This window comes from Babylonia areolata, chromosome 29 (assembly GCF_041734735.1).
Source record: "Babylonia areolata isolate BAREFJ2019XMU chromosome 29, ASM4173473v1, whole genome shotgun sequence".
NCBI lineage: Eukaryota > Metazoa > Mollusca > Gastropoda > Neogastropoda > Buccinidae > Babylonia > Babylonia areolata.
In genome coordinates this window covers 26,598,470-26,610,101 of record NC_134904.1, presented here as the reverse complement: position 1 = coordinate 26,610,101, position 11,632 = coordinate 26,598,470, and the positions used below count along the sequence as shown (strand labels likewise).

The following is an 11,632-nucleotide window of genomic DNA, read 5'->3' as shown; positions in this document are numbered from 1 at the left end:
CTGCACAGCAGAAATCCGAAATAGGATCAATTCTGCAACGGCAGCGATGGCCAGACTGAACAGGGTATGGAAGAGCAACATCAGATTCCACACAAAATTCCTGCTCTACAAGTCACTGGTGGTCTCCATCCTCTTATATGGATGTGAGACATGGACACTGATGGCAGAAACAGAAAGAAGAATCCAAGCATTCGAAACCAAGTGCTTGAGGAGAATACTACACATCTCCTACATGGAGCACAAGACCAACGACTATGTGCGGAACCTGGTCAGCAACCTTGTTGGGCCCCAAGAACCACTGCTGGTGACTGTCAAACGACGGAAGATGGCATGGTTTGGTCGCGTCATACGACATAACACCCTCTCCAAAACCATCCTGCAAGGGACTGTAGAGGGAGGGCACAGACGGGGGCGGCAGAGAAAGAGCTGGTCCGACAACGTCAAGGAATGGACCAAAATGACGATGCCAGATCTCCTCATGACAGCTGCCAACAGAACGGCGTGGCGAGCTATGACATCTTCCTCATGTCCCCCCAACGACCCCAGCGGTCGAGGGAATGACATTGACATTGACATTGACGTTCTGCTGTGAATATAGAATAATCTTTACCGATATGATAATACTTCTCTACTTTTAATGACGGAATTATAAATGCTGCCCCTGCCTGATTGTTATCAAGTACTGAAGTATCTGTATATACTTTAAGATGATTTGGATAATTTTCTTGAATGAGACTTAATGAAAGCAGAGAGAGCAGGACCTTCAGCTTTCCTTAAATCTAGGTAATTAATGTCAAATGTTGCATTGCTCATCTCCCATTTAGGTATTGTCGTGTATGATATCCAGGGTGTGGGGAGGGGGGAGGACGGTGGGGAGGGGGGGGGGGGGGGGGGGGGGGGGGGCAGTTTGATTTGGGTTCACTCCTGATGTTTTAGATATGCCAGAGGTTATAGGTACCTATAGTCGTGAGGGAGTGAATAGACTGTGCTCTTTTAGGGAAATGAAGGTTTGATTTTAAACTGATCTCGGCAATATTTGAATTTTGAACTGTTGTACTTCTCAAGATATATTTTGCTGATGCAAGAGTAATACTTTAATTTCTGAGTAAGTTTTTAACGTTGAAGCATGAACTTGAACACCGATAGCAAGCTTTTATGCTTTACTGTCCACACTTTGTAATTTCTTTAACATGTATTTTGGTGCAGAAAAGAATGCCTCTTGTGCATAGGCTAGCTTTGAGCGTACTAGCGATGTTGCTAGGTGGATAGTACAGAGGTATCCTGACCCCAGTGTTGCCTGCTGACAAATTTTAATCTTGAGGCTTTTTCTAGCCTTTGTCAAGAGGTATTTCAAGTGTATGTTCCATGTCAGTTGTATTCTAAGTGTATGTTCCATGTCAGTTTTGATGTGAGATATACTCCAAGGAATTTTACTACTTGTTTATATTCTATCGGTGACCCATCTATTTTGAAAATAAATAATGTGTCTGGGTTAAAACCAGGATTAAAAAAGATGTATGATTTTTCTGGCCGCAGAGTCAAACCATTTTCTCAAATATAGTTAGTCCGCATATTCAGTTCTTCTTGATATAGCCTCTTTGCATAAGTTATCGATCGGAGAGGGGTATTTTTTCCATTGTTAGTTTCATCCATATGCATGTATCGTCTGCATGTTGTACCTTTTCAACATTATTTGATAAGGACTGTGGAAGATCGTGAGTTTAGATGTTGAAAAGTATTGTTGCGATTACCGATCCTTGTGGGATTCCCATGCCAAGTGCTCTGGAGTAAGAGTAAGTATTTCCTACCTTTGTCTTGATTACCCTGTTGATTAAAAAAAAGCTATGAAACAATTAAACATGCAACCTGATAAACCAGTTGTTTTGATTTTATTGATAGTCGTGAATGCCATACTTGGTCACACGCCTTTTTATGTCAAAGAAGGTGGCTGGCACATTTTTTTCTATGATCAAACTGATATTTTTATCAGGTTAGTGATTTTAACTAGTTGGTCAACTGCTGTGCTCCCTTTTCTAAAACCTGCTTGGTTAACTGGAATTACATTTTCCCCCCACAGTAATGAAGGAGACTGTTTAGCACACTTTTTTCAGTTAACTTTCTAACATGTGATGTCGGAGCAATTGGTCTGTAATTGTTATTATCAGGTTTTGGTTTGCCTTGTTTGATGATAAGAACCACTATGGACTGTTTCCATAAAGTGGGCAAAGTACCGTTTGACCAACAATACTGAATACGATTATGTAGAAATCTGAGGAACGTATCTGGTAAATGCTTTAACATTTCATTTGAAATGGCGTCTGGTCCCACTGACGTTTTTTTCGTTCCAAGAGAAGATATAGCTTCTTTCATTTCTAGAAAAGTGATTGGAGCATTTGTATAATGATTATAGTTTATTTGTGGATCATCATATTTTTCGTTTGCTGCTTCCTTTTCCCTAAACGTTTTCTCCAGACTTTGTTAATATCTTTTTGATTAGAAACCTCTTTGTTACAAAAATTTGACCAGTACTGTAGTCTGGCCTGTGCTAATATCCAGTTGTAATAATTTTTTGTCTGTTTTGTGTGTTTTTCTTCGTCATATTTGTCTTTATAATGCACTCTAAATGCAAGGTTTTTAGCTTTATTTATTTATTTATCATTTATTTATATTTTTTTGTGTGCGTTCCATCACACATTGCTGGAATGTTTGTCTGATTTTACTGCACTACATCTAGGAATAGACGCATCAGCAGCAGACAAAATTGCTTCCATGAATTTAGCGTATGAGCTGTCAACATTTTCGACACAAATGTCACTGATATCAGTGATAGAAAGTGCGGTTTCAGATTTGGTCCAGTCAGCTTTCCTATAATATACTTTGGAATTTTATCTTTTTCAAGGTCACATAACACTGAGTTACCTTTTAAAGTGATGACAATCGGAAAGTGATCACTTCCAAGCGTGTCTTTAAAAGTCTCCCACTCACATTCTTGGGCAATAAGAGGGGAAATAAGTGAGAGGTCTACAGCCGTTGCTCTATGTCGCGATATATCAGGGATTCTGGTTACACTACCGTCATTTACAAGATGTAAAGATTAATCCACAACATTTTCAACAAAGCGATTATTAGTGGCCATATTGCAGTCATTGTCCCAGAATGGGGATTACCAGTTATCGTTCTGGTCCTGTAGGTTTCGTAACCGTTCTGTGTTTTGATTGTTAGGACCTTTGGGTAGGTATACCGAAGTTGTGTTCAAAATTAGTTTCTCGTTAAACTTAATCCTGACTGCACATGCATTTATGTGATTTATGTTGTTGGGCACATGAGATTGGATCTCATTAAACATCAAATGTTCGTTTATATTGTAAAAAAACTGTTTTTGACAGAGTGTGGTTGGTTCTAATAGAAGAGAGAGGGGAGCAGACAGGGGGATATAGGATCAACTAATGATGCACTCACACTCTCCTCACATCAATAGCAGGGCCACATGGAGTGGGTTTTATAGAGTGTTTACTTTACAATACAGCACACACACTAAATAGTTCACCCTAGTTAGCAAAAGCAACACACACTGCGGCAGCACACACTGCCTACTTCAAGTACGTCCTACAAGCAGCGCACAGTAAAAAGATCATCCTACACCTAAAGCAGCACCTATAAGCAGTACACAGCCCAACAGGGATTTTCTTGAACCTCACATCACTGTTCAGTCAGTCAGCCTGTGTCAGTCAGTTTTTTTTCTGGGAGACAGCTAAGAACTGGCTGTGCTGACTGGTTTTATCCCTTCCCACAACATACTGTGTATACTAATGCAAACTATAGCACTTACTCCCCCAACTAGCTGAAGTGAAATAACCAATCTTTGCTTGTCCTAATGACGCTATGTGAATGACTGACAAGTTCACTGCTTGATCCCAATTCGTCCAATTCAACAGACTGATCTGATTCGCTACAATTCATTCCACTTGTTTGTACAACATTCTGTGATGACAAGTTCACCCGTTTACGTCACAAAGAGATTGGGGAGACAGGACAATACAACTCGGCATGTTAGCTGGCTTGATCAAAGTTCACATTAGCATAAATTTTCCCTAGTTTACGTTCCGAAGTCCCGCCATCTACATCAGCTGCGTTCGTGGAAGGGGAGATGGGGAACGACTTGAAAGACAGGCCGCCATACGGGATGTTCTGCTCAGCACGGGGATTGCGTCAGACGTCACATAACCGCACGTGTTTCAACGACTGGGGCGGGGGTGACACTGCTGGCACCCTATAACACCCATCCCCGGCTTTTGAATGCAATGTCCTCATTGCTGCTGTCCACATGCTGACCACTGCCGTCATCAGTTCATGCTAATGGGAGACTAGTTCTACCCAGACATTAGCAAAAACAAAAACATGTGCAAATGAAGACATTACAGGACAAAAGAAGCCACCAACATTTAAACATTTCAAAAAAATAAAACTGTGCATAATACCATAACCCAGAAAAACACACACACAAAAAATGAAACTGGGGGATACAAAACGCAAAAATCAACAGAGTTCCAGCTGACACACATCAGCAACCACAAATCCTGGAACGAAGGAAAACTACAACACATAGCATTACATACAGTTTTCCTCATCCAGATTATCCCCTAGCAGGCTTCAGCTACAATTTTAGCCCATGCTGGATGGCTAACCTTACCCTTGTTGCTAACCCTAGCCCTACAGGTTGACCCTGACAGTTTCCCACCCCTGTCAGTCTGATCTGGGACCATGGCACCTGCGCATGTCCCGTGCACCCCAGGCTTCGGATGAGACCTGGTGTTAGTCTCACACCACCTCGAGAACACCAGTTGGTGTGACCCTCTGGGAGACTCGACTGCATCCTGGCAGTCTCCATCACCTGTGCCCTCCCTTGTGGCACATGTACCAGGAACACCTGGATCAGGTGGTATGGGCAGCAGCACCCATTCACCCTGGCAAGGATCATCCTCACAGTCACCCCTTGTCCTGACTGGAGTCTTTTCTTTCAGACTCGGATCCTGCCTCCTGAGACTATAGGGCAAGTCTCCCTGGTTCTCACTGTGGGAATCTTTGTGTTTTTCCTTGGGGAGAACCTTACCCACCTTTGGGGAAATCCCATTTCCCACCACTGACTGACCTTTCCTACGTCTATTCCTTCTCTTCCTTTTGCCCAAAGCCCTGTTCTCTATCACAGCCCCATCTCTCTGACTAACAAACCCCTGAATTTCTTCCTGCATGGACCTAACACTCTTCTGTAACAACAACAGTTGATCCCCAAACTGTGCCATCTGCTCCCTGGCCTGTTGCTGTCATTGGTCCTCCTCCATCTCTTGCTGCAGCCTCAGGGCTTCATCCCTCGCCTGGATGAAGGTGGTCTGAGGCTCCTTCCTCATTATGTGGCGCAGCTCCCTTTTCAGCAGGGGGTTCCGGAGGCCATCGATGAAGTGGTCCCTCAGCATCTCAGCGGTGAGGACCCAGTGCTCTTCATCCGGATGGTTCTCTCAAGACTCCACAGAGCATGAGAATAGTCCAAGGTGGACTCCTCCGGCAACTGCTCCCTGCAGAAGAATGTGGACAGCAGTGTGGTGACATGCCGCCTGTCACCGAACACCCCCAGCAGAATGTCGATCACCTTCTCTGGGGTGTTGGTCTCCTCCAGGTCCCGCAGCATCAGCTCCCTGCGTGCGGTTCCCTGCAGATGGCTGTAGACAAAGTAGGCAGCCATCTTGTCTCCCATGGGGTATGCAGCCAGGACTCTCTTCGCCTCCACGATGAAGTCCTCAGCTGACATCTTGCCAGGCTTACCAGTGAATACTGGCAGTGTGGGTGCTGCATACCACCCCATGGGAAACTCCTGCGCCACTGTAGTTGGGGTTGTCATCTCTGGGCTGTTACTGGGCTGTGCTACCTGGCTGTGTGCTGCTTAAGTTCTACTAAATGCTTAACCTGCCTATTGGGTCAGTAAATCACTCTACCTGCCAATCCTGTCGGCGACGCCAAGTTATAAAAAAACTGTTTTTGACAGAGTGTGGTTGGTTCTAATAGAAGATAGAGGGGAGCAGACAGGGGGATATAGGATCAACTAATGATGCACTCACTCACTCTCTCCTCACATCAATAGCAGGGCCACATGGAGTGGGTTTTATAGAGTGTTTACTTTACAATACAGCACACACACTAAGCAGTTCACCCTACATAGCAAAAGCAACACACACTGAGGCAGCACACACTGCCTACTTCAAGTACTTCCTACGAGCAGGGCACAGTAAAATGATCATCCTACACCTAAAGCAGCACCTATAAGCAGCACACAGCCCAACAGGGATTTTCTTGAACCTCACATCACTGTTCAGTCAGTCAGCCTGTGTCAGTCAGTTTTTTTCTGGGAGACAGCTAAGAACTGGCTGTGCTGACTGGTTTTATCCCTTCCCACAACATACTGTGTATACTAATGCAAACTATAGCACTTACTCCCCCAACTAGCTGAAGTGAAATAACCAATCTTTGCTTGTCCTAATGACGCTATGTGAATGACTGACAGGTTCACTGCTTGATCCCAATTCGTCCAATTCAACAGATTGATCTGATTCGCTACAATTCATTCCACTTGTTTCTACAATATTCTGTGATGACAAGTTCACCCTCTTACGTCACAAAGAGATTGGGGAGACAGGACAATACAACTCTCTCTCGGCATGTTAGCTGGCTTGATCAAAGTTCGCATTAGCATAAATTTTCCCTAGTTTACGTCCCGCCATCTACATCAGCTGCGTTCGTGGAAGGGGAGATGGGAAACGACTTGAAAGACAGGCCGCCATACGGGATGTTCTGCTCAGCACGGGGATTGCGTCAGACGTCACGTAACCGCACGTGTTTCAAAGACTGGGGCGGGTGACGCGATGTCGTGGACCAAAGGCGGGGTGTGTGTGTGGGGGGGGGGGGGGGGGGGGGGGGGGGGGGACACTGCTGGCACCCTATAACAATATAAATAGCTGTGTTGATCTTTCCTTTATCATCCTCTGACTGGGATATGGGTGGATAGTAAAAATTGTGTAATTTCAGGATTTTTGTTTTGTTTACATTTAATGACTGCAAAACTAACACATGATAATCATTTTCCGAAAGATACTGTATAAGATGAGGCAGATTTATTGAAATAGATATGCAGTTCCATTCCATAATAACTATATGTGTGCCTTACCAATTTTGTTACCGTATCAAATTGTGTGTGTGTGTGTGTGTGTGTGTGTGTGTGTGTGTGTGTGTGTATTTCTTTCTTTCTTTCTTTCTTTTGTTTAACTTCTTTTCACTGGTAAGTGATATTAGACGGGGGGACGGGGAGTGGGGGGTAGGGGGGGAGTAGTACATTGTGTGCAGTGAGGGTTGACGGGTGGAGAGTGGAGCGATGGGTAGAGGTGGTGGGTTGATTGGTATAGGACAAGTTATGAACAAGAAAAAACAACAACAAAAAAACAATTGCAAAATGCTTAACGTCTAACAAGATAATGAAATGATATTGTGTTAGTAACGGCGAAGTGCTGAAACTCAGCAGTTCTGTCTCTGTGATGCAGATCTCGGACGTGGCGTCCGACGTTGCCTGCTAGAAGACTGGTCACCCTCTGATTCAGATGGACACTGTCCTGAAGATGATGTGGTTTAAAGTTATCATTTTCTACAAATGAAATGTTGCCCACATCATACAGGTCGGAATTGACGATTGCATTAAACAGTTGTTTTCTGATTTTTGGTTGTTTTTTGTTGTTGTTGTTTTTATCTTTTACTGGTGTGACTTTGCTTATGACAAATTTTGTTTGGGTATATTTCTGCACAATTTATTTTTTATTGTGGAAACAAATGATTTGCACAGCTCTGCAGGTTCGTTCCATTTCAGGTCGTTGATACCGCAGTGAATTACAACAAAGTCCGTTTTCTCTGGGAGTGAAAAAAAAACTCTTGTAGGGATTTCCGTGTCTCAGCTAAGGTGTGGTTCCTTTGTTTCGAAGCCTGAAAGCAGTATGATCTTTTAAGACTTTTTTTCTTGTACTCCATTCATTACTGATTCATGTAGTATCAGCACTTTTGGAAGTTGCTCGTGTTCATCTGTGTTCTTATTGGAACGTTTCGTGTTAGTCTGCTTTCTTTGACTAAGTCGGCGAGTCCGTGTCAGGGACTGGTTTGACGTCATCGTTCTGGAGCTTTTGCTGCTTTGGTGTTTCTTTTTTCCCCAGTGGTGTTGATGGGCTTGTCACATTTCGTTGTTGTTTTTTCTGGTTTCTTTTATTTTACTGGACTCGATCCGGAACGTTTTGCTGCTTCAGCGTATGTAATTTTTGTTTTGGGGCTGGATTCCGTTTGTGTTCAAGAATCTTCTAGACAGTGACTCTAATCATTAATAAAATCATTCGATTTTGATGAATGAACATTTAAAAAATTTCATACGCATGTACGCAACCCTAAACTATTTCTGTATTAAGAAGGGGCGTTGAAAAGCCAAAAAGGCTTTAAAAAAAAAAAAGTCCCAAATTCTGTATCTGTATCAGTGTTTCACTGGAAACCATAGAAAGTTTTCTTCATTGAAAAATCTCCACCCTTTACCCACCAGGCGGCGTTACCGAGATTCGAACCCGGGACCCTCAGATTGAAAGTCCAACGCTTTAACTACTCGGCTATTGCGCCCGTCAAAATGATGTTTTAAGACAATGTCCTTTTTGCCAAGGTGAACGAGAGGATGAATACCATTTATTGTTTGTTCTGTATATATTGATTAATGGACAAAATTTCTTCAAGACTGTTTAAATATCTCTTTGTACACTTCATCGCTCATACAACAAACAGAGAAATTGCCAAGTATCAAAATTTAATTTCAAAAGGAGAACCATTTACTCAGACATAATTGAGTAAAAAAATATCAGGTCCATGAACAGGATGATATTGTGTGATGATAAAGACACGTGGATGTTTCAGTTCATTTGATTAGCTGATTAATCTCATCTTGTGAAGTAGTAGATAGCTGATTTAGGGAGGTCGTTGATATAGAGGGAAAAGAGAAGGGGACCAAACACATCACCTTGAGGGACACCAAACATTTGTGTCAGAAATTTAGATTTACACAACTCAGGAATCTATGTTACCGATTTGTAAAAAATGATTTAATATGAGAAATACTGTGTTCAGTAAGTCTCTGTACAGCCAGTTATCACAGTAGTAGTTTATGATCAATAACATTGGAAGCTTTCGAGAAGTCGATAATAGTACCCACGTGAATTTCACATTATTTGGTACTGAGCCATTCTTCGACGAGATGAATTAATGCAGTATGGCGTAAACGGTTTGCTCTGTATCCTGATTAATCGGCATGGAGTAGAACATGATTTGAAACGTGGTACATTTTCTATGGAAACACATATGTCTCTTGACACCAAATTTGACTTAAAAATAGGAAAAAGAACCAGTTATTTCCACACATTCTATTTATTACAATGCACTTTTGGGAAGGGTACAAAAGAATTAAAATAATTCCGCAGTCAGGTTACTGTTATATTTTTTATTACTTATTTGCAAAACATAGCACTTCTGGTGTCATACTGCCACACTGATTTAATAGCAGGCGTTTTATCTTTTTCCCCCCTTTTTTCAAGCAGGCACTTCTTTTGCTTAGTATGGAAGTAATAACTACACACCCATCTCTCAAATGCACCCAGATGAAGCTTTGCAATGGGACACAAATCTAGATATACTACAGGTAATATCTATTTCCATTAAAACAGATCTCACTCATCTGCATTACATTTTAAGATTTAACGCGCACACATGATTTTCATTTTCTTTGTTCGACATTCCCCTCCGTTAGCGCTGACGAACAAACAAAAACAACACACGTTGTGTAGCAGTGGTATGTGTGTTCTTGAACGAAATAAAAGCAAGTTCAGAAACGATATTGCGTTGGAAATCCAATCCAGGCAAACAAGAATGAGGGGGGTTGACAGACAGGCAAGCAGACATGTGGACTTGAGAGACAGACAGGCGGATAGACAGACGGCAGAAGACAGAAAGGAACGTAAAAGAAAGCATGAAGTAGAACCAAATCAGGACTCTACCTCCTAGAACAGCAAAACCTTCACAAAACCAAGACCACAGTTCTGAAAAACGAGACTTTACGGACCCAAGCCAGGAGGTTGTTACACTCAGTCATACGAAAAGAATGCAGTGAGAACAAAACCAATTCGGTACGTGTAAATGCATGAATAAAATCACGCAAGGAGCGAAAGAAAAGACAGTCAGACTGAAAGTTAAACAGCTCGACAGAAGACGTAGGATAGGGAAAAAAAAAAGAAAAGAATGGACATAGATGGTAACTGGGAACAAAGTCAGTTTGGGATGAGGAAGGAGAGGAAGGAGAGACAGGGAGGAGTGAAGGAGAGGGGTGAAGAACGGGGAGGACAAATGAATGTAGATACTGTAAATGTGTACATTGGACGAAACGTATATTATCAATCATATTCTTAAACAATGGAATAATTGTGAATATATATATTCTGTGCCAATACGAATGTCACTTCCCCCGTATGATGTCAGCAGCTTTCTCGGCGATCATGATGGTGGGGGCGTTGGTGTTGGCTGACACGATGGAGGGCATGATAGAGGCGTCCACCACTCTGAGTCCCTGAACCCCCTTCACTCTGTGACATGGTATATAGATTATACCTTCACCCTGTGACATAGTGTAAAGATTATACCCTCATTCTGTGACATGGTGTATAGATTATACCTTCACTCTGTGACATAGTGTAAAGATTATACCTTCATTCTGTGACATAGTGGAGTGATGGCCTAGAGGTAACGTGTCCGCATAGGAAGCGAGAGAATCTGAGCGCGCTGGTTCGAATCACGGCTCAGCCGTCGATAATTTCTCCCCCTCCACTAGACCTTGAGTGATGGTCTGGACGCTAGTAATTCGGATGAGACGATAAACCGAGGTCCCGTGTGCAGCATGCATTAGCGCACGTAAAAGAACCCACGGCAACTAAAGGGTTGCTCCTGGCCAAATTCTGTAGAAAAATCCACTTCAATAAGAAAAACAAATAACACTGCTGTGGAGAGCAGCCCGAATTTCACACAGAGAAATCTGCTGTGATAAAAAGAAATACAAATACAAAATAGTGTATAGATTATACCTTCACTCTGTGACATGGTGTATAGATTATACCTTCACGCTGTGACACAGTGTATAGATTATACCTTCACTCTGTCACATGGTGTATAGATTATACCTTCACTCTGTGACACAGTGTATAGATTATACCATCACTCTGTGACACAGTGTATAGATTATACTTTCACTCTGTGACATAGTGTATATATTATACCTTCACCCTGTGCCACAGTGTATAGATTATACCTTCACCCTGTGACATGGTGTATAGATTATACCATCACTCTGTGACACAGTGCACAGATTATACCTTCACTCTCTGACATGGTGTATAGATTATACCATCACCCTGTGACATAGTGTATATATTATACCTTCACCCTGTGCCTGTGGCACAGTGTATAGATTATACATTCACTCTGTGACATGGTGTATAGATTATAACTTCCCCCTGTGACATGGTGTATG

The 11,632-nt window shown here is 42.4% G+C and overlaps 1 protein-coding gene across 3 annotated transcripts in view; it reads right to left on the bottom strand.

The window, feature by feature from the left end:
* Positions 1-7,423: 7,423 nt before the first annotated feature.
* The window catches only part of LOC143302182 (glucose dehydrogenase [FAD, quinone]-like), a 36,302-nt gene continuing 32,093 nt past the window's right edge, over positions 7,424-11,632 (bottom strand). Inside the window, exon 11 of one of the 3 annotated variants that reach the window (XM_076616730.1) lies at positions 7,424-10,691. In XM_076616730.1, the coding sequence (XP_076472845.1) occupies positions 10,565-10,691 (127 nt within the window). In that variant the 3' untranslated portion in view covers positions 7,424-10,564. Of the gene's footprint in view, positions 10,724-11,632 lie in introns of all 3 variants that reach the window. The other 2 variants (XM_076616728.1, XM_076616729.1) reach the window with 2 other exon arrangements.